This window comes from Curcuma longa, chromosome 12 (genome assembly GCF_044706935.1).
Source record: "Curcuma longa cultivar G26 ecotype Majalengka, Jawa Barat chromosome 12, ITB_CL_G26_1.1, whole genome shotgun sequence".
Classification (NCBI taxonomy): domain Eukaryota; kingdom Viridiplantae; phylum Streptophyta; class Magnoliopsida; order Zingiberales; family Zingiberaceae; genus Curcuma; species Curcuma longa.
In genome coordinates this window covers 4161721-4185962 of record NC_133872.1, presented here as the reverse complement: position 1 = coordinate 4185962, position 24242 = coordinate 4161721, and the positions used below count along the sequence as shown (strand labels likewise).

The window sequence follows — 24242 nt, the reverse complement described above, 5'->3', positions numbered from 1 at the left end:
ATGGGAATTTTCATCGTTAATCGGTGGCTAAATAAGTTTAGTGATAGAAATAAATGATTGTAATTTTTTTAGTCGGTGGTGAAATTACTGATGAAAATTTTGTCATCACTAAATTAACAATGAAATTTTATTTCCATCGCTGCTACATGTAGCTAAATTTAGTGACAAAAATAAAATCTGTCACTAAATTTTCCTAAATTTTGCCAACACCCCCCCTTACTTTCTTAATTTAAATCTTGTTTACATCAAAATATCACTCTAACATCCATCCTGTTCAAAAACAATATAATCACAAACTATATCCATGATATATTCAACATTCACAGATGACAACGCATCAACATTCACAAATGACGATGCATCAACATTCACAAACTCATCCACAATAACAACAAAGCTTCATCTTTCAACAAGAAAACAACATTAAAAAACAAAGCATATGTTTAATAACAAAGTCAATAGTTAATAACAAGTACATAGTTCAAAAACAATACAATCATAACTTACATCACAAAACAAGTACATATATAGTTCAAATTCATCACATCCCATCCTGCTCAAAAACAACAAAGTTTCATCATCTAATCCTATAACTAGTATAATACGATAATTTATTAAATAAAATAAGCATAGAGTTCTGACGCCGGGCGGGATAGCGATTATCCCGGGAGCAATATTGAATCCGTTAGTTCGATTACGAACGTTGGAAACAATCTTCTAAAACTTATTAATTCGAAAGAATAACAAGAGATAGGGAAATAAACGGCATTGCCAGAATTATTATTAAATCAAAACTTTCTTCTCCTAAACATCAACTCATAACATGTTTATATAGACTCAAACTCTAAAAAAGATTCCTAATAAAAAGAAAAATTTCTTAACAAATTTGAAAAGAAAGATTCCTAATAAAAAAGAAAAATTTCTTAACAAACTAGAAAATAAAAATTCCTAATAAAAAGAAAAATTTCTTAACCGACTCAATTCCAAAAAATTCTAAATGGATTTTTAAAAAATAGAACTTTTCAAAACTACTCTAAATACCAAAAACTCTAAAAATAAAAATTATCAAAATTAATAATAAAAATCTTTGGATGCTTCTGCATCAGTCGCCCCAGGTTGAAAGAAACTCGTCCTCGAGTTTAAAGTAGTATCAGGTGGTCGTCCAGAAAAAAGATCATCTGATATCAATTCGGCAAAATCTTCTAGTAGTTGCTGGACTTTAGGAATCTTCGTCGATTCGCTAACAAGCATGACATTGTGGATGTTGTTCTTCTATCTTCACATTCTCCAAGCATTTCTTTCCCTTACAAATTGCATCTAACGGTGATGACACCAACTTGTTCTTTTTAATCTTAATGGGATCCGTAATGTCTTCAAACATGATTGTCCAAGGAGGCTCCAATGGATCACAAAGAAACTCTCCCATGATGATAACCTTGGTGCTATCATAAGAAAAGGATCATTCTGGAGATACTTCACATATGTTAAAATGACGTTCCTATGAATGCGTAAATCTATCATCACTGCAATATCCGTACGTTTTTCCTCCGTCTTATCTTTGTTCACCTTTGACACCATTTCAATGTTTGGGTCATGTAGATTGTGATAAAGGTCAAAAACATTAAAGTCATCCCTCTCCGGAGATAGCTTTCCAAGAGGGAGAGCCATAAGATTGAACTTGAACTTTTCATTGATATCAAAATCTTGACGCTCATCCATATCAACATCTTCAGTTTGTTGTGCTTCTTCCTGAATTTGAAGATCCATACTAACTTTATCGACAACTTCATCCACTTCATCATCATTTTGAACAGAACTTGAACATGGAAGTTCTTTTCCACCAACGGTGCCTCCATTGAGGAAATTCTCAGTGTTCAAAACCTGCAACACATAGTCACCATCTTCATTGACTACTTCATTATCATAAAGTACCTCATCATATATTCGATCACCAATTAGCTCGGTCTCGTTTTCTTCATGCTGAATGAATTGAGACTCCGAATCAATGCAAGGTAAGACGATGGAGATTTGAACTTCGTTGATAGATGAATCATGCTGTTGATTATCGTCGGAGAAAGTGGGCTTTTGGTCTTCGATCAACGCTTCATCCAAGTCTATCTCCTCTTCGTCAGCATCGTCATAAACTGGATCACCAAATATTTTAATTTTGTCGTCATCTTTGCCGCCTCCAGTGATCGGATGATCGAGAGAGTAGGACTGATCGGATGATCGAGACAGTAGGACTGATCGTACTCGGTGTTGTCAAGGTTCTCATCTTCATGGTTGCCCTCGTCGTCGTAGGAGGAAGGGGGGACATAGAGGTGTTGCGGAGCCGGTGTTCTTTTGAAGTTGTAGGTGGTGGGGTGGTTAATCTCAAATCCTTCAATCAATTGGTAAAACTCCTTCGTGTGATTATTGACTGATCTTACATCCTGTCTCAATGTATGATATCGTTGAAACATAGTCTGAGTATAGTCGAAAGGAAGAAAGTAACTCTTCATCTTCTTCTTCATTTTCTCCCAGTCGGTGATCTTTGTCTTGCCTTGTTTCTCTCATGAGCGTCGTAGTTGTTTCCACCAAGTGGATGCTCGACCTTTGAATTGGATGGCAACCAACTTTACCTTCATCTGATCGGGCACCTCCTTGTAGTCGAAAATACTTTCTATTTCGTTGAGCCAATCAACGAATTCATCTGCTTGAAAGGTTCCTGAAAACTCAGGTAGATCAATTCGAAAACCGAAGTCTACATACCGTTCCTCTCGATTTTGACGCTTCGAGACCCTATCGGGGTGGTGGTAATGGTTGTCGAAGGTGGATGCGGAATCACGGTCATAACTCCTTCGATCTTCAAAATCCTGCGTCGTCAAACGCTGGGTTAGTTCTGCAACTTGCCTTCGCAAATCCTTCATTGTCATATCTTGCACTGTCACGATATTGCTTCCTCCATCGGAACCAGATATTGCGACCGCGACCGCCACGATCATGACCACGACGACCCTCCATCATATCTGATGCGCTCTGATACCAACTAACGCCGGGCGGGATAGCGATTATCCCGGGGGCAATATTAAATCCGTTAGTTCGACTGCGAACGTTGGAAACAAGATCGAAAACCTGTTAATTCGAAAGAATAACAAGAGAGGGAAATATACGGCATTGCCAGGAAATTTTATTATCAATCAAACTGCCCTAAACATCAACTTACAAGATGTTTATATAGACTCAAACTCTAAGAAAGATTCCTCATAAAAAGGAAAATTTCTTAACAAACTCTAAAAAATATTCCTAATAAAAAAGAAAATTTTTTAATAAACTAGAATCCTAAAAATCCTAAATGGATTTAAAAAATCTTAAAATAAAAAATAGAACTTTTCAAAACTACTCTAAATACCAAAAACTCTCAAAATTACAAAAAATAAAAATTATCAAAATTAATAAAAAATCTTTGGATGCTCTTGCATCAAGGAAGCACTTAATGTGCTAATTGAAGATATGAAAGCCAAAGTTACAATTGAAGAAGGTTTGACCAAGATCAAATCATACAGCTTAGTCAACCTAATTCAAGCCTTGGATGAGCTTAAATAGCTATTTAAGTAATACACCTCCCACATATTTTCTCCACATCATGCTTCATATGAGGCCAAAAGAAGTGATCTTGTAGGAGGTTCAACTTTCGTTGGCTTTTCAAATGCTTTAGAGATTGATGATCTGTGTGAATCACGAATCTTTCGACCATAGGTAATGCTGCCATGTTTCCAATGCCCTCACCAACTCGTACATCTCCTTGTCATATGTGGGATAGTTGAGGGTGGCTCCACTCAACTTTTCACTGAAGTAAACAATGGGTCTCATTTCTTGCATAAGCACAACACCTATTCCAACACCAGAAACATCACATTCGATCTCAAAGGTTTTAGAAAAATTTGCTAGGATTAGTAAAGGAGCATAACTTAGATTTTTTTTTCAAAGTGTTGAATGCCCTCGCTTGCTCCTCTCCCCACTTGAATTGCTCATTTTTCTTGATGACTTTAGTAAGTGGAACAGCAATATTGCTAAAATCATGAACAAACTATTTGTAGAAGCTGGCCAAACCATGGAAACTCCTCAATTGGCTAATTGTTGTCAGTGTTGGCCACTCTTGAATTGCTTTCACCTTTTCCTCACCATCTCAAAACCTTTAGCACTAACAACAAAACCAAGAAACACAACTCTATTAAAAAAAAAGGTGCATTTGTTAAGGTTATCAAAAAGCTTCTCTTCTTTCAACACACTCAAAACTGACCTTAGATGTGTGACATGCTCTTTTAAGCTTCTGCTATAAATCAAAATATTATTGAAATATACAACTACAAATCTTCTTAAGAAAGCACACAAAACATGGTTCATCAAACACATAAAAGTGTTTGGAGTATTAGTTAACCCAAAAGGCATTACTAACTATTCATATAGGCCATGCTTTGTCTTAAAACCAGTCTTCCATTCATCAACTTCCTTCATCCTAATCTAATGGTATCCACTCCTAAGATCAATCTTTGAGAATACACAAGAACCATGCAATTCATCAAGCATATCATCAAGCCTAGGAATTGGGTGGTGATACTTTATTGTTATGTTGTTGATGGCTCGACAATCCACACACATCCTCGAAGTCCCATCCTACTTAGGAACTAATAACACAGGAACTGCACAAGGGCTCATGCTTTCTTGAACATACCCTTTCTCTAGCAATTCATTAACTTATCTTTGAAGTTCCTTTCATTCCACTAGATTGCTTCTATAGGCAGGTCGATTTGGGATGGAAGCACCGGATATGAAGTCAATTTGTTGTTCAATTCCTCTACTAGGAGGCAAGCCATGTGGAACAACTTCTAGAAAAACAACCTTGAATTCCTATAAGAGAGAAACAACAACACTTGGCAAAGGATCATTAAGATCGTTAGTGCTCAATAGTATCTCCTTATACAAAAGTATAAGAGGTAGCTGGTTTGAAAACAAAGCTCTTTTGATCTCACTTTTTTTTTGCATAGAAGTTATTTTTCTTTCTCTCTTTTTTTTCCTCTCCATTCACACTTTTCTTAATTTTGCTTTCTTTCTTTTTCATCTTTTTTTTACTCTTTTCTCTCAATTTCTTTTTCTTTTTTTCATTCACTTTTTATAATTTTAGCTAATCCTCCCTAACTTGTCTTGGTGTCAAATGTAACACCCGCAATTTCCCTACGATAATTCCTGGATATTTAGTTATGTATACGATAGCTTGATGATGGTAAAAAGAAATGAATAATTATGTTTTAAGAATGTTGCTTTAATGGGTTAACGCATAAAGGCTTTGCAAAAAGAAAGAAAAAGAGAAAGAAATGTGGAGGCGCCAGGGATTGACCCTTGGACCTCCAATATGTAGCAACCCAAGCTAACCATATGAAATAGCAATTAATTCTTGTTAAAAGGGTAAGAGTAACGCTTGTTAAACCTAAGGGTTAGAAGATCTCATTAACAAACGGGGAGGAATTAGTGGCCTGGCTACGTGGGTTCATAGTTGCGGAGCAGTTATGTAACTTCTCGGGCAAACTCTTTATAAACCCTTTCCCCTCGGACAGAAGAGCTTTTCCCTTCGCTCTCTACTCTTCTCTCCTCTCTGCCGAAGGTTCCTCTCTGGCCGAAGGTGCTGAAGGTCCTGTGGCAAGGAAAGCGAAGGTCTATCGGGTAGAATCTTAAGAACTTCAAAGCTACAGTAAGTTCCCTCACCTGCGATATAATAGCTATGAATATGAGTTGTAGTCATGCATTTTGTTTACCGTAGAGATAAACTATGTTCTGTTCGGCATGTTAAGGTTTACAGCATGTTTAAATGTTTTTGTTTTCAGTATGTTGGTAACAAGATTTAAGGTATTGCATGTGTAAACTATGTTGTTGAAAACCTAGAATTTGATCATGTTTTACAAGTTAAGATTTAAAGATAGATTAGATAGTTGTTAGAATAAATGTTGTAAAAAGTTTTGGTTAGACGGAACTTAACCGAGAACAGCGATGATGGTAATCGACTGCTTAGTCGATTACCAAAGCGTGTAATCGATCGGTTGATCGATTACACGGCTTAATGAGATGGAAATCGCGGCTCGTAATCGATCACCCGATCGATTAAGGGGCCGTAATCGATCAGCTGATCGATTACGAGGCTGTAATCGATCGGTTGATCGATTACCAAGCCTACTGTGGACTCCGTAACGAGGAAATCGATCTTCTGATCGATTAAACTCCTGTAATCGATCGGTTGATCGATTACAGAGAGTACTGTGAGGAAAATTATGAACAGAATCGACCCGTGGATCGATTTAAGCCTATCAATTGATCTTCTGATCGATTACAAGGATATAATCTCCTGTTTGGGTCGGTTTAAGGTGAATGAAGCTTAGTGAAGCTAAGTTTATGAAGGAAGTTCAACCAAACCTAGATTAGGGCTTCAAAGATATGTTGAATGCAACCGATGAGAACAGGTCTATGTTAAGAACCCTAAGAATGCTCTAATCCTAAGAAATTTGGGTTAGTTGAATGAGGGTTTCAAGTATCATAGTTAGTTGTATTCAAACAGGTTCGAATGAAATGAAATGATATGCTATGAGTGGTTGACCTCTTTAAGGAAAGGTTATGGTTGGAGCAAATTAGGATTTAAATAATGATATGCCTGATGATCTAACTTTGACTCCGCAACATCTTATCTAGATCGGGGTGCTTGGAACCACTCTGGGCGCTTGAAAGCTGAGGTGTCCCGACTACTAAGACTCTGCCATCTCACTGCTTCGTTGGCCCCATTCCGTTGACATCCAGTTGCCTAGAGCCAATCCGAGCGCCTGGAGGTCCGGTTGCTTGGATCCAAATAAGAGCGTCCAGAACACAAAGTTCTAGCCCCTTCTTTCCTGCATTACAAGTTAGCACAAAATAAAAATATAATAGAAAAGTGTAACAGTTTAACAAATTATTTTAGTCTTGACTTCAAATTTCCAATGAAATCCTGGGTCAGACCGACACCTACTGTTCCCCTTACTGGGAGCGCGCTCTCACCCACTCCACTCGGAAGAATTTACCTATTGTCAACCAAGTCCTCCATACTTGTTAGACTTCTACTTAGCCTTGATCCTTGACCCTCAGGATTTCCATCGCTAGACATCTGGTCCTCCTGACCTGCCTAGTCTTCCACTTGGTGCACTTGATCTGCCAAGTCTTCCTGCCTAGTCCTCTTGACCAGGGCTTCCCACCTAATTCTCTAAATTAGGTCTGCCCAGCCTCCAACCAGGATTTCCACTGCCTAGTATCCACTAGGACTTTCTTGTGCTTAGTCACAACTAGGGCTTTCCTATGCTACCTGCATATTTAAATCAGCTCATGTAAAATATCACACACTTGATTTGAATTTTTTGCTATTATCAAAATTAAGATTCGATCATCTGGTACTCCCTGCACCAATAATATCCACATATCGAGTCATATTCCAGGCATACCCATTAGGGAATTTGATTTCTTTCAACCAACTATATAATATCTGCTTACTTTCTTTATCGAATGCATAACAAGCCTTTAAAAATTTATTAATTATTTTATTCTGATACAACTCAGGTCTGTTAATTAATTCTTTCAATTCCTCAAGTAAAATTAATTTTACTTGCAATATCATAAGTCTCCAACCCTATATTTTATAATTCTTTTAGTTCAACAATCAGAGGTTGTAAAAAAGTATATCTTCTCTTATAAATTTGTTGGACATGAAATAAGCATAGTAATTAGGAGTATGTATTCATCTTTCATGCACATTTATGGCGGTAAGTTATATAATGTTAATATGACTGATCAAGATGAATATTACTATCCAGATTAACCAAATGATTGAAATCCATTTGTTGAAAATCTCAGTCTTACATTACATTGCAAATGAAGAAAAATATTGTATCAAGATGTTTTCATGCAGGGGAGTCAAAAGGATGACACATTATATCTCCTTCGCTCATGATGCCACCTCATGTGGTTTGTTGTTGCGGCAGATGTATACAAACATTGAAGTCTAATAGTTAATAGGAAGCAATACATAACTTTTTATGTAAATTCTTCTTCTTCCCCTAATATGCGACTACGCGCTTATAACGAGAGTGATTACACATTCTGCATTTAATAAGCTTATGTCTTCATTCCAAAAGATTATATAATTATTTATACAACAATCAATCTTTTTACATGTAAATCTAAACCCCTAATCAATTTTTTTATACTATAGAAGCTATCAGTTATTATGTTATCAGTAGAAAACAACTCTGACATCAATTGATAAATGTCATCGTAATATCATTCTGAGAAATGATGTTCTACCTTGATATTTAATAGTCTTGCAATAACTGATAGTTGGGAATAATCAGAAGGAATATCTTCTCATACTTCTCTTTCACTAGCCTTTAATATTGTCATATAGTTTCTGGACTTCAGGTATTAGTATTTCATCTATATTCAAATGATCAAGTACATTTATCGCATTGTAAACCATTGATTGTATTGCATTGTCATTAGATGATGATTCTTCTCAAGCAATAGGGTCAAATGAAGAAGCAATAGAAGGTCCAATTGGCTCAAACAAATAAGGCTCTCCATGACAATACTAGTTGTAATAATTTGGAATAAAACTATTTTTACTTAAATGTACTTTTACAGTATCCTCATCATAGAAAGTTGTATTTCTATATTTATAATAATTATACGGACAATGTAACTTATCATCATCCATATAGTTTGGATGACGCTTAGTGAAGTTCACAAACTCTTTAACTCCATCAAAATATTCATCAGTAATAAATCTATTTTCTAACTTATTGTACATCCACACTTTATTCTTATACATTATAACCTAAAGAAAAATAAATTCACAATATTATTAAAAGTGTAAAAATAAATAGAAATTATATTGTTTCAAAATACATAAAATCATGCATGGCTAATGATAAATAACCATTTAGCATATACCTAAAGCTTGTGCATACATGAAGTCGAAGATTGTCTCCAAATAATTTAAGAACACGCCAAATAAAAAGGGTTGCTCAAACAACATTAATAAGTTAAATATCAAATAGAGGGTCACACAAACAACAAACAACATTTTGGGTATTTTTTAAACATTATTAAACGTGTAAAATTAAACATGCATATAGTTAAACCTAAACTTAACTTAATTAAATCATTAAAACTCAGCTAGGGCTGCATCCGCCCCTAGTCGCCCTACTAGGGCTACACGGTGACTCAGCCAGGGCTATGATTGTGGTCGGCAGAGCTCATGGTCGGGGCTAAGGTTGTTGTCGGGCGAGCTCGCGGCTAGAGATGGGCTGAGGCAGAGGTGGCAGTCGGCTGAGACTGAAGTCATGACCGGTTGAGGCCGTGGTTGTGGATCACAATTGGTTGAGGCCAAGGTCATACTCGACCTTGCGGCTAGTGCTGAGGCGGTAGTCATGCTTGACCTCTTGACCTCGATCGCGCCCAATGGGATAAAGGGGAGAGGGGAGAGGAGCTTATGAGGGTTTAGGGTTTAGAGGAGATTTGCATGCCAGGGAGGAGATCGGAGATGGGCCGGAGATGGAAGATTGAGCCAGAATTGAGGTCGCATGGGAAGAAAAAATTAGGAATAAACCCCCCTAATTTTAGTAATTTAGCGATCGAATTAAATTTTCATCGTTGAAATAGCGATGGTAACTTACTTCTGTCACTAATTTAGTGACAGATATATTTTTTTGTTGCTAAAATAACGATTTATCTCGTCGCTATTTTAGTGATGAAATTTATTCTGTTGTTATTTTAGTGACGGAATTAAATTTTCATCGCTATTTTAGAGATAAAAACTTACTTCCATCGTTAATTGAATAGAATAAAAATCATTTCTGGTAATAACGATGAAATTCCATCACTATTTAATGATCAAAATAATATTTTGGTCGCTAAATTAGAGATGGAATTCAATTCCGTCGTTAAATGATAGTTTTCTTGTAGTGGGTATAGGTTGATAGTGAAGAAGAGGTTGACTGCGAGACTAGAATTAGGGTGATGCTTTGACGGTTGACGTTTATAAGAAGAAGCTTAGAAGGGACTTGAGACGGACCTCAATGAAATCCCTCCAACGCTCAAGTCAAGCATTAGCAATAGAGACGAGTATAGTAAATAAGTGAAATAGCATAAAATTACATATCTCTCGATGTTAGCATCATTACCTTATATAGGAGGGAGAGAGCGGAGAAAAAACTCCCACTTTTTATTAAATGACACACCTCTTTCATATGTACAAAGGGTGCATCCTTTTGTAATCAATGCAAATATTTTATAATAACTGCAACTACGGCACAACCAAAACCCTCACATATCCAAGCTCGAGTTCTATTCGAGCATTCAAGAGCACAACCTACTTGAGCACTCAGGGTACTCAAGAGCATAACTTTGTCGAACATTCAGGGTGCTAGAGAGCGCAACTTAGTTAGGCGCTCGGGGTGCTTGGGAGTGTAATCCACTCGAGCACTCGGGGTGTTCGAGAGTGCAACCCACTTAGTAATCAACAGACAACACTCGACACTCATCCACTCAACCTTGACAATCAACACTTGGCAATCAGGCTCTTGACTCTCGACAGTCGAATGTTCGGCCATTCAAATGCACGACACTTGGAGTGTTCTGTTCTGCTTGAGAGCTCAACTCATTCAAACTCAAATTGCTCCCACACAAGCTCGTGCTTGGATATCAATTCGATGCTCGCAACCTACTCGAGCTCGAGCACATACACTGACCCATTTGACAATCTCGAGATCAACTGAGTGATGTAGATGTGTCCTACTAATTTGACACTAGATATTGATGATATCAAACTTTTGATATAAAATATATATATATAATTTTTATCAAACTGAACTGATTTACTTTAACATGTTATATCTACTTACAACAGCTGAAATATACAAAAAAAATGATGAAATACCATCTTATTTTTTAAAAAAAGAAATATTCTTTTACTGATTTAGATAATCAGAGAAGTTCTTTTAAATTTTGCTGAAAATTTTTTTACCTTTCGCTTTTGGCGTAGTTTTAAAATAGATATAATAATAAAAGATCAAGTTTCAGTGGTAGGCGTTTCAAAATTTATTTTAGGGTCATTTTGAAAAAATTGAATTGAATCCTATCGTGTCCACTCGTTCACTGTCTAGATATCGTTCCGAACCCACATCCCTCTCCAATCTCTTCCTCTTCCTCTCGTTCTCCATTTCTGATCAGCTCTATGATTTGATTAATGCAAAACGCTTTCTGGATGAGATAGGAAAAGGAGGGATCACTTCCTCAACAGCTTTCGATTGTGCAGTAATTTGTGATGCCGGCGTCAAGATGAGTTCTTGCTTATCTTTCCCTGTCAGCAGAATCTCCTGTCCTCCAAAACTATCGTTTGATTGCTTCTTTATGATTCCAAAATCTCCAATCGGGCGTCAAGATTCCATTTTGATTCCTGCAAGACCTGCCCAAATCGGATTCCGTCACTCCCACGAGCAAGGCTTGGTACTGAAGCAGAGGAACAATCTCCAGTTGAACGTCGTTGCGGATTCCCAAATCGGCAGTGGCGGCGGAGAAGGGGAGGAGGAGGAGGAGGAGGATGTTTGCCCGGTGGACTGCGTGAGGGAGTTCAAGACGGAGGAGGAGTTCTCGAGGATCATGGAGAGGGCCAAGGCGGCGGGGGCGCTCGTGGTGGTGGACTTCTACCGCACCTCCTGCGGCAGCTGCAAGTACATCGAGCAGGGCTTCGCCAAGCTGTGCAAGGGTGCTGGCGATAGCCAGGCGGAGCCGGAGGTGGTCTTCTTGAAGCACAATGTGAGTGCCCGTATGATGTTTGTCGTTTTGCCCGTGTGAGATTTTCTAGCACTGAATTCTTGTTGTTTGAGCTGTAGCCTTGATTGGATTTTAACTGTCCAAACCCATGCCATCGTTTCTCATGTCAATTTTTTCTGCAACTGATGTCTAAGAAGGATCGTAGTATAAACTTCTATTGGGAATCTGCATCTGATAGATAGATGATTCAGTGTGCTAGATTAATTATCTTTTCTTGATAGCCACAGATTCATGATGTTGTCGACAAAATAATTAAAATGAAAGGAAATATGAAAGTGAAATTCGCATTCCCAACTTCTACTGAATTACTTGTCTTGGAAGAAAGCTTGGAATTCCTAAATCACACCTACAAATTCATGTTACAGAACCAGAAACACGAGGTGAACTTAACTACCATTCCCTATTTCTGTGAAGATAAAACTTATTACTATAAAGGAATTAGAATTCCTTTCTTTTAAGAGTTGACACCAGACAAGCTGAGACAGCAAGTTTTTCATATTACAGTATTTCCCCCTTGCTATTCTTCTCTATCTGGCCTTGTTCTACGTAAGAAACATTCCATAATTCAAGAACTAGTTTTTGCACATTGTTACATTGCAAATTTTGCAAATTGATAATTGTGGCATTCTTTAGGTTATTGATGAATATGATGAGCAATCAGAGGTGGCAGATCGGCTGAGAATAAGGGTGTGCTTCTTTCATTTTACTTATTAAATTTGACTAATAATATTAGACAGGTTTCACGTTGGGATCAAATGAAAGGCCTACATTCAAATAATGGTAAACAAAGATTACACCTTTAAGCTACCCAACCAACTCCAGAGTGTGATTTGTGCAGGCAGTACCACTGTTTCACTTCTATAAAAATGGAGTGCTGCTGGAAGCATTTCCAACCAGAGACAAGGAGAGGATTGTAGCTGCCATTCTCAAATACACTTCTTCGGCATAAATGTGCATGTCGAAGATGCTGTTTCACGAGCTGCAACAGGTTTTGTATTAACATTCATTTTGCCTTACTGTCAGTGTTACTGATCACTGACCATATAGTAAGTTTAGCTTCTACATTTGTAACCGAGATCTTATTTCTTTCTAGGTAATCAACCTGCAGAGATACAGCATTCCACTTCTTCGTGCAGACTTGCCATGGCTAGTTCTTCGGAGGCTTGAAACAATGTTGTAGTTTGCCATCTAATGAGCTCCGCCCATGCAACGTATAGTATTTTCTTTTTACTTTAGTTTCTTCACTTATACATGCGTCTATGCAAATTTATGGCGACGATTAGTGATTCAATTGATAAATGTGTCATCATTCAAGAGATGTTGAATTAGCTTTCTTTAATACTCTGTCTTACTTTGTATTTTTCTCACTATTGTGCAACTCACTGCGTGGTCCAAGTCTGATCTGGTTGAATTACTGAATATTTAATAAATTTATCCTTTAATTAACATCCAAACAAATTTATCATTGTGTTTACCAACTTACTGTTAAATGCTAATGCAGAAAAAATTACTAACAGCTGTGGGCATTAGAAAGAGATTTACATGTTGATGTTTCATCAACAGAAGTAAGCTTTTATATAGCATAACGAAATAGATAGAGCTTTACAGGGAGGGTATCGACTCAAGAACATGACTAATCTAATTTGTATAAAACCATACCATATAGGAACTTGAAGTCAGTCTGCAATTAAGCTGAGCTCTTTTTGTTGTTCTTGGTGTGATCATACTTCACATAGCTGCATCCTTTCCTCAATGATGACACGACAAATGGGACACTTATTACACTTCTCAGAGCAGGACCTACAAAGTGGTGAAGCAAAGCTTTGCTGTTAGTCTTCTAATTTCATCAGATTTGATTAGTATATACTGGTGAATTTGTAGTTAAATTTGAGACTTCTGTGCAACTTACTTGCATAGTATGTGGTGCCGACAGGGAAGGAGGACGACACAGATCTCCTCCTCGAAGCAAATCCTACAAAGAACCTTCTCCTACAACAAGTTAAACATCCATAAAATCTAGTCACTAGAGAAATAGATAGATGCTCTACATATTTCTTTCTACAACTGACTTGATACTTCATTGACTCTTTACATGCTTTACATACTTCCTTTATATTTCTTCTCGTGCATCTTTCAGTAGATATCTTTTCTATCCATAAATAGTTCTTGAATGAAGAAATTATGATTGAGCTTGAGTTCCATTACCATTGTGATAATTTATAGTTATCCTAGTTCCATGGCCAGAGGGAATAAGAAGTAAATGACGACGAGAAACATGAGCTAAAAAAGAAAATAGCAAAATAGTGAATGTAAAGGAATTTAAAGTGCACTATTTACGGTGTTAGTTCCAGTTAAATAATGGATCATGGAGGAGGAAGGGATGTACATTTTGAAGTTTTTCATACTCCTTTTGAGCATACTTTGAGATTTCAGTTTGTTCTCCCAAAGCCGCTTGAAGTCGCCAAACCTAAGCAACAAAAAATAGACAATAATCAATGGGAATGATCATAGCATCCATGAACTTGTTTAGCGAATAGAGAAATCCATGTAAGAATTTTGAAAATGATTGCTGAGATAAAGCAAAAGGGGAGATAGAAATACCTCTTGAGTGAGATCTTTCTTGGTCATTTTCTTCACCACATCAGGAGAATAGCCACAAAAGGTATCGTATCTGAAGATAACATACATGAATAATTAGATACAATTAAATGTCTATCTGTTAAAATAATTGTCAATCATATTAGTAACAAGGCCAGCAGCAGGTAAAGATTCAAATCCTTGCTATGCAAGGAGAATTCACAACCATAATACCACTCAGCTTGTTCTCCATCGCAACGAGCCATTGTACGCCATTATGCTTTTCAAGAATTTTTATACATAAGCAAATTTGGATCCCAAAAGAAAAAACGGGCGGGAAAATTATACGATATCGTAGAAAATTTCAATGAATAAAAAGGGCTAACAAGATGAAGTGATACGAACCCACTAGATCCAGCGGAAACTAGAAATGCTTGCTCTTCTTTGCTTCTTTCATCGGTAGACCACCAACCAAGTAGCCTGCATCATTATTTTAACAGACGGGATTAAACTAGCCGGATTATGTGGCTGTACAGGGAGCCTTCACGCAATGAAGGCCCCTTTCATTCTAGTTTTCCCCCCAAAATCCTAGCGATAATAACCTTGAACCGTGGTGGATGCCTGCAAATAAATTGTACGCGTTCCTTGACATTGTATGATATCTTTCTGGAAGTGATCCCTTCCTTAGCAAAATGAAGAGCTTCTCCAACAATCTCCATGTGGCAAATAAGATCCCAAGGCCTTGCACTATAAATACGAGCAAGAAAAGTCCTACAATAGGAATATCTTTAGTGGCAGGTGGTGTCCCCTGAAAGAATAGGTAAACTATATATTCAGATTCTCAGGCAGAAACATTTCTTCTAACAAAATTAGAGATGGCATCAAGCAATAGTCTAGTGTGATGATCAAAGACTACGTTGGTAGCCATACAGAAGGGAGATTTTCAACATGAAACATACGTAAATTAATACACGAGGAATTCAGATTTCTCTAAACATACCTCTAAACGCATGCACAAGAGAATTTGAAAAAGTACAACAGGAACTTTCATCGCATGGCTTCCTATATCTTGCAAGCCACATACTCTATCTTCATTATGTCTTTCCATAGAAGAGGGAAGGCCACTGATCAAACTATGATATCCAGCTATCGTTGAGGATGAACTTGCTTCACTTATGAGGGATGATCTATGCAGTAGTGGATTAAACCACTTTGTACAAACAAGAAATGCAAAGGATTCTGCAATGCTGATTAAAGATGCAGAAAACCACTATAAATAAACAAACAAACAATTGATTTTTCCATTTTCTTAAATAAACATATTCTCAGCAAGCGATAAGAAACGATACCCTAAGGTGATAAATAACTCCCACCACCCTAAGGCATCAACATCTCCTGCAAAAGTTCAAAATAAAAGTTGATCATGTAAGAAAATCCATACTGTTAGTTTACTGTAAATAAGAAGAAAAATGAATAGAATTTTGTAATCAAATATAACAGAACCATTTTGATTTTTGTGTATGTTGCTGAAAAACCAAGACAAGACTGTGTTTAATACATGCGCAATAAGCCCTAACATTGTGGTTCAATCCTCTTTGATGAAAATATAATTAGAGAGAAAAACATCAAATATCCTAGTCCTAGAATGAACAAATGCTGATCTGTATAGTTTAAAAGAACAAGAATGGAAAGGACTAACGAAACACAAATCACTCAGGTGCTTTATATTTACCATCAATGTTCTCCAGGTAAATGCAAATAAGTAGCTCAAATGAAACAAGCAATGGCGTTGCAACAACAGCATGACAAGGAGCCCACTGTTGTCAAAATAAAAAAAAAATCAATTCAATGTTAGCACGATAGAAACGGTTATCAAACACAAATGCTACTGATGTATTGGATCTCTTCAGGAACATAAATCAGAATACAGAGAAGCTAAACTTACCTGGCGACCATGGGGTAATAATGGAGCAGGTAAGGAGAATCTATGTCGTGCGACAGCCACATGAAACAGCCATAGAGGAACAAAAACAAACCTACATATACAGATGCAGCATGCATTAAAACATTAAGAGATGTAGAAAATTTATCATACTCGAATCTTGTTGGAAAAGAAATGGCGACTCCATCAAATTCCAAAACTTAACACAACAATGAAAATGCCATGATATTTTTTGATGCTAAGAACTCATACATTAAGTATTTTGCCAAACATTCCAATTTTTAAGGAAAACTTGGATTCAATTCTTAACTAATTTTCACTTTGGAATCTAAGGCCGAGGAACCAAAGCAGCAGTACAAGTAACTAGCTAATTGATCTTTGCCACCCCTTTGTCTTTTGAGTTCTTCAACTTACAGAAGATGCACTACTTTTCTCAATGATCTCAAGGGTATCATAATCTATAGGTTATTATTTCAGTCTTCTCAATTGTCAATAGACTGTGGTAAGATATTCGGTTTTTCCAATACACCTCTGTGCATCCCATATCTCAGATTTCAGTTGGGTATCAGAAAACCCAATAGAACCTATCAGGATAAAATGGTTCCAAAGTGGTAAGTAGAATTGAACCTTGGCAAAGGATCTTCCTGCCATATGCCTAAAAAATGTCCTTTTGTCTTTGTATCGAGCTAGGGTTTACCTTCTTCTTGCAGATTTGATCAGATTAGAAGGAACTTTCTATAGTGGCATGGTAACATTTAGGTTCTTCCATTCGGTATCCATATCCTATGGAGTATGGAGGGTTTGGGGTCGTTAACCTCAAACTTCATAACCTCCCTATGCAAATGGTGGTGGGTTCTTGTGATGAAATACTCTCTTTGGGGTTATGTAATGCAGCATTGGTACCTAAACCAAGGTTGTTGGATCCAAGTTACGTAACGGTCTTCTACTTGCAAGGGCAATTTTTTTGGGTCCGAATCATTTGTGCTATTGGTATACCGCAATCCATCTTCAGGTTTAGTTTCTCATCCGTTTGGCATAACTGATGGTTGAAAGAAGGTACTCTTTGCCAACTTCCACAGCATTACAGAAGTTGTAGAGAAAAATTAGTGGTGGCTCCTGCTCTCTCAATTTTTTTCACCGGTTGATATTCCATCCGAATCTGCATCAACTATTTCAGTTAGATCAAGCAATCCACTTAACTAACCACGCATAACAATCGATACAGTTGCCTTTTTCTTAATTGGCCGGAAACAATTGATAGAACAATAATAATAATAATAATAAGAGAACTTTGAGAAAACATACTTTACCTCTGATTTTTTCTATGCTTAAACCATCGACTTTTCTTTTCTAGAGGGGAAAACAAGAACAGAGATAGAATTTTCCAACCAGAGAACATCATCATAAACCCTCACAGAAAAATAAACAAACTGAAATACAAATTAAGATAAAAAGGAGAAACGAAACATACCACCAGCTGAAGGAAAGGGATTTGTCGATCTTGAGAGCGAGAAAGACAGTGAAGCAGAGTAGGAGAGAGCGCGCCGCCAATCCTTGCGCCGACTTCCCCACCCTGGCCCACGTCATGGCCATCTCTTCTTCTTCTTCTTCTTCTTCTTTGCTTCCGCTTCTTTGCTGCTGCGTCTGCAAATGGAGCGACGAGAACACCGGCGGCGGGCGACACGTGCAGCGGAGGGGACCCCGAAGGAGCCGGAACCGTGGAAGAGAATATTCTGTGGACGGGCATAAAATCTAAGGAAGATTTTTAAGGGTCGCCATCGTGGGTGTACTACAAGTTTACAATTTGTCTTGCACGGGACCAGAAAGACACGGGGCGTCACTTATTTATTTATTTATATATAGCATCCTATTTAAATATATATATATATATATATATATATTAAAAGAGTATTTTATATCTAAAATAGTTTCATTTTACCGTTGGCTAAAACTATATTAATATATACAAAACTACTAAATAATTAAAATTATTTTAATATTAAACAAGATGCTCAGGTAAAAATTATTCTAATTTAATTAAAATTATTTTAATGTAATTAAAATAGATCAAATATTATTAGAATAATTTTAATAAAAATATTGTAATTAAAGTGGTATTGACTAAAATTGTTATATTTTTGAACAGTGACTAAAATTGTTAATTGCTTTTATATTAAAGTAGATTTAAGCAAAGTTATTTTAAGTTTTAAGTTAATGACTATAATAATAGATAAAATGTTGTTATAATATTTTTTAAAATGTTACATTCTTGTGATAATAATAAAAATAAATGAAAGATGCTCTTTTCTGTAGAAAAACTCGATTAATGTGCTTGCTTTTTTGGAAAAAACATAAATAAAAAAAATTAATAAATAAAAATTTACTTTGATGCTATTTTAATTAAAGCCTCATTATCTTAATACTGTTTTGATCAAAATATCATCACCTTAAGTATCACTTGAGTTTGAAAATTCAATACTACTGTAGCGATGAATTGAAATGATCAATATCAAGGTTGAATGAAAATACAAAGTAAATTTTTTTTTTAGTTTTATTTCACTTTTTTCTCTTATAATTAACTATTTAAAAAGTTAGAAAATAAAAATAATTTTTAATATTTTACTGTTATTAACATTGATTTTAATTTTTTATTTTTTAATTAAAAATTTTAAATTAAAAATAAAAATATACATAAATTTAGAGGATCATCTTAAATGTAAGGATATAAATTTATAATAAAATTGAGGATTTTAAATCATTAATGATTTTTACAATTTATTTTAAAACTTTTAAAAAATTTAAAACTTATATAATTAAATTAAAGAGGTTATTAGGAATAAATAATTAATTTGACATAAATTTTAAAATTTTAAACTTAAAATGCTTGATAATACAACTAAGTTTTTATTTATTTTTTCTTCCTTTATTAATTTAATTTAATTTTTTCTTGTTTTCTTATAATTAGATATTAAAAAATTTAAAAGTTTTTTTATCAATCTTCTTTTGTATTTTTAAAAATTTTTTATTAAACTTTCAAAATTAAAAATATAAATAAATTTAGAAGATTATATGAGTTTAATTATATTTAAAAAAAATTTAAAGCTCTTTAGGATCAGAATGACTTTTGTATGAAAATTTTTATGAAATAATGAAAATTTTATTTATTTACTTTATCCTATTCAATTTGATTTCGTTTGGATTTGATTAAATAAAAATTTTAATTTTTTATTTTAATTTAATACTGAAATAAACGGGAAGGATATTCTTAAAAAATTTATTTATTTATTCGTATGAAATCTTGATTAAATTGAAATAACCGATTGAATTTAAAAGTTTGACTCGGTGAACTTAGAAATTTATTTAATCTCAATTATATCAGTTTATTTAGTTTGATTTTGATTTTTAAATTCAAACTTGGATTAACCAACTCTAAAATATTCTTGCATTTATACTACTTTGATGTCCAATAGCAATCAATTGATGTGTAACATCAGTTGACTATTAAAAAAATTCAATTAATTTGATAACCAATTAAATTAATTCATTTTTTATCAATTAGATTTGTTCAATCCTACCCTTCGGTAAAACTAAAGTCTTGCTAGCGCAAGGCAAGGAGTTCTTGAGCCTGAAGTAAGGTGGAGTCACTTCCAACTAGGAGTTACGGAAAGAGTCGTTTTGAGCCTGTCGTAAGGCTATCTCACTAACGCAGAGCTAGGAGTTCTCAAGTTTGTCATAAGGCAAAGTTGCTTCCAACTAAGGAGTTGGGGAAAGAGTCGTCAAACCTATCATAAGGTTGTCTCGCTAGCATGGGGCTAAAAGTTTCTGAGTTTGTCGTAAGGTGAAGTCGCCAAGCCTGTCATAAGTCTATCTTGTTAGCGCGGGGCTAGGAGTTCCTTACCTGTCGTACAACGTATCGATAAGGCCAGACCCTGAAAAGACAATTGTTGATAGAGTTGGTCTAAGACTAGAAGAATATGAGCTCGATCCCGCTGAGGGAGAGAATAGCTCAATCCCTCTAACTCCTAAGTATCTATTGAGTTGAGGAGAGAGAATATAATAAGACTCGATCCTATTGACGGAGAGAGTAGCTCGACCCTCGACTCTCAAGCGTCTGAGGAGTCAAGGAGAGATAATATAATCAAGACTTGATCTCACTGAGGGAGAGAGTAGCTCGACCCCTTCACTCTCAAGCATCAGCAAAGTTGAGGAGGGATAATATAGTAAGACTCAATCCAACTGAGGGAGAGAATAACTCAATCCCTCGACTCTCCAGTGTCCACGGAGTCAGGGAGAGAGTAGCTCGACCCCTCGACTCCTAAGCATCTAGGAGTTTGGGAGAGAGAATGTATAATAAGACTCAATCCCACTAAGGGAGAATAACTTGATCCCTCAACTCCCAAGCGTTTACGGAGTTGGAGAGAAAGTAGCTCAACCCCTCAACTCCCAAGCATCCACAGAGTTGGGAAAAAGAATATAATATTGATCCCGCTAAGGAAGAGAATAATTGATCCCTCGACTCCCAAGCGTCTATAAAGTCAGAGTGAGAGAATAATATTGATCTTGTTGAGGGAGAGAGCAAGTCGATACCTTGACTCCCAAGCATCCATGGAATTAGGGAGAGAGAATATAATAAGACTCGATTCTGTTGAAGGAGAGAATAACTCGATCCCTCGACTCCCAAGCATCCGCAAAGTCGGAGAGAGAGAATATAATAAGACTCGATCCCACTGAAGGAGAAAATAGCTTGACCCTTCCACTCCCAAGCGTTCGTGGAGTCGGGAAGGGAGAATAAAATAAAACTCGATCCCACTAATAGAGAGAATAACTCGATCCCTAGACTCCCAAGCATCCGCAGAGTCGAGGAGAGAGTAGCTCGACCCCTTAACTCCTAAGCGTATGCACAGTTGGGGAGGGAGAATATAATAAGATTTTGTCTCGCTGAGGGAGAGAATAATTTGATTCCTCAACTCCCAAGCGTCCAAGGAGTCGAGGAGAGAGAATATAATAAGACTCGATCCTACTAAGGGAGAGAATAACTCAATCCCTTAACTCGCAAGCATCCATGGAGTTTTTATAATAAGACCCCCTAAAGTGTCAGATTTAAGGGGAGGTCCAAATTGAAAGAGCAAAACTATTTTAAAATTATTTTTTATAAACTCTTCAAAATTAATTTTTATAAATATTTGAAAAATATTTCAAAGTCATATTTCAAAACTAACTTTATATTATTATTTTGATTTGAATCAAACCCTAAGACATGTAGGGAGATACTTTGTGGTTAACAAAGAACCCTAAGGACATGTTAGGTTAAAAGGAAGATTCATTTTTTATAAACTCTTCAAAATTAGTTTTTATAAATATTTGAAAAATATTTCAAAGTCATATTTCAAAACTAACTTTATATTATTATTTTAATTTGAATCAAACCCTAAGACATGTAGGGAGATTACTTTGTGGTTAACAAAGAACCCTAAGGACATGTTAGGTTGAAAGGAAGATTCTAATTTCAAAGGATAATAACTAATTTTTAAAATCATCTATTTTGGAAATACCTTAAATATCATTTCAAATCTATTTTGAAAACACTTTTGAAAAATTATTTTAAATTATTTTGAAAAATCCTTTCAAAAATTATTTTAAAAAAAATATTGAAAAATTAGTTTAAAAAATTCTTTAAAAACTTATTTTGAAAATCATTTCAAAACTTATGTTAAAAAAAACTCTTTCAAAAGAATCATTTCAATATTTATTTTGAAAACTCTAATGAAAAACTATTTTGAAATATGTTGAAAATCAAATTCTCTTTCAAAACTTGATTTGAAAATATTTTAAGAAATTATATTGAAAAGTTTTTCAAAACTTATTTTAAAATTATTTTTAAAAACTACTATGGTCTTTCATGAACTATCCAAACTAAGTTATGACCATAGAAAAATTATTATTGTTGGTATAAAAATTAATCAATCTTTTTGATGTATGAAAAGAGGGAGAAGGACGCTTAAGTTAAAAATCTAGAATTCTCTTAGATTGTTAAATCCTAACCCGAATTAGCATAAGAAATTATCAAACATCAAAAAAGAGAAGATTGTTAGTGTAAGGAGCACTAGGTCTGACCCTAAAATTTTGATGTTTGACAATACACCTAGGTTTGGTCTGTTTGACCAAGAGCATGATCTAAACATGATCTAATGTTTGGATGTGAGTGAAGTCTAGTCAGGTCAGTTTGACCAGAAGACTAACGAGAAGTTCTAGTTGATGCTAGGCAAGGAGAAGTCCTAGTTGGAGGCTAGGCAGGGTAAATCCTAGTAGAAGGCTAAGCAAAGGCAGTCCTAGTTGGTGGCTAGGAGAAGTCCTGATTTGGAGGATTGGGCAAGAAAGTCCTAGTTAGAGGCTAGGCAGTCCTAGTTAGAGGCTAAGAGAAGTCCTGATCAGGAGGATTAGACAGGGAAAGTCCTAACTGGAGGTTAGGCAAGGGAATATCCAAATTGGATGTTTGGCAAGTGAGAAGTCTAATTATGGAAGTAACTAGTCCTAATTGGATGTTAGGTAAGAAAAAGTTCAAACTAGATGTTTGGCAGGTGGAAAGTCTACCTATAGCAGTGACTAGTCCTAACAAGGAGTTAGGCACGGGTAAACCAGTAGGTTAGACCTACAAGGTAAGGTATAGGTAAGTCTAATAGGTTAACGGATTACAGGTAGACTTAGGTTGCTTGCGTGTTTGTATGCTTATCTTACAGGAACTAGGAGTTGGAAGTAAGACGAAGGAAGCATAAGAGAAATACACAGAAGTAGTCAAACCAAACTCGAGGTCAACTCAGGTCAAACCCGAGTTGATTGGATCCAGGCGCCCAGATGTTATTCCAAGCCCCTGGACAGTCCATGCTCCCCTATGTGTTCCAAGCACTGGATCAAGAAGAATCAGCTCGGATAGAGCCCGAGGAAATCAGATCGGATCTTATCTAGGCACCCAGATAAGGATTCAGGTGCCCAGAAGACTCTATATAAGGATGCCGAATGTGCACCACAAGAAGATCATCTCTCTACGCTATATTATTCATCCTGTGGTGCTGCTGACATGAATGACATCTTGCTCGTGTGACCGGAGAAGTTTCAGGAAGGGTGTGATGCACTCAAAGACTTCTAGATCGGTCGTCTCGAAAGTTTGTTAATTCTTTTAAGTTTTACACTTTGTACTGTACATTTATTATTTGATTGGACTGTAAGACGGGTTTCTCCGTCTCCGAATGAAGGTTCGAAAAGGAGACCACTAATGGACGGACGTCTTCCATTCATAGGCCTTGGATGTACTAACCATAAGGGTTAGAAATTAAGTAAATTTGTGTATCCTTGCTTCTTTCGCTAATTCCGTTGCTAGTTTTTGTAATAGAAAAAAATGAACGAATGAAAACGGCGTACGCGCTATTCATCCCCCCTCTAACACACACCCAACGATCCTATAAAATGTTGGTTCATTCACTTGGGCAATTTTTGACTTAGGTTAGTACAATCCGAACACTAGATTGGACCCCCCCTACACATCTCTTGCATGAGAGAGAGTCGACTCCCATGCATATGTTCACAACATCAATGCATATGATGTAATATAAATCAACAATAAAGTTATGAGACTTCCAATGTGGAATTAAAAACTCATGCATAATATAATCTCCTATATTCAGAGGTAAAGAGGTATTTTGTGATGATGAAGGTGTTTCTCCACGACTTGAAGAAGAGATTTCAGACATACTTGCGGCTGGAGATGGATACGTGCAGCAGGAGGAATTTGACTTATTGTTGGAAAAAAAATCAAGCGAAAGAAGAAAGAAAAGAAAGGTTGTTTGGT

At 36.0% G+C, this 24242-nt stretch overlaps 2 protein-coding genes across 2 annotated transcripts; one reads left to right on the top strand and one right to left on the bottom strand.

Annotated features, from left to right (window-relative positions):
• The first annotated feature begins 11202 nt into the window (after positions 1-11202).
• On the top strand, positions 11203-13189 carry LOC141843553 (thioredoxin-like 4, chloroplastic). The gene is made up of 4 exons (XM_074731612.1): positions 11203-11862; positions 12514-12567; positions 12719-12868; positions 12974-13189. The coding sequence occupies exons 1-3, from the start codon at positions 11386-11388 to the stop codon at positions 12827-12829; spliced, it is 642 nt and encodes a 213-aa protein (XP_074587713.1). The 5' UTR covers positions 11203-11385; the 3' UTR covers positions 12830-12868; positions 12974-13189.
• Positions 13190-13365: 176 nt separating this feature from the next.
• Positions 13366-18104, bottom strand: LOC141843489 (uncharacterized). Its single transcript, XM_074731545.1, has 11 exons — positions 17871-18104; positions 16403-16493; positions 16190-16274; positions 15807-15852; positions 15458-15704; positions 15060-15265; positions 14863-14937; positions 14482-14551; positions 14267-14347; positions 13790-13869; positions 13366-13680 (listed from the first exon to the last, which is right to left on the bottom strand). Exons 1-11 carry the CDS (start codon positions 17990-17992, stop codon positions 13602-13604), a joined length of 1182 nt encoding a protein of 393 aa, XP_074587646.1. The 5' UTR covers positions 17993-18104; the 3' UTR covers positions 13366-13601.
• Between the last annotated feature and the right edge of the window lie 6138 nt (positions 18105-24242).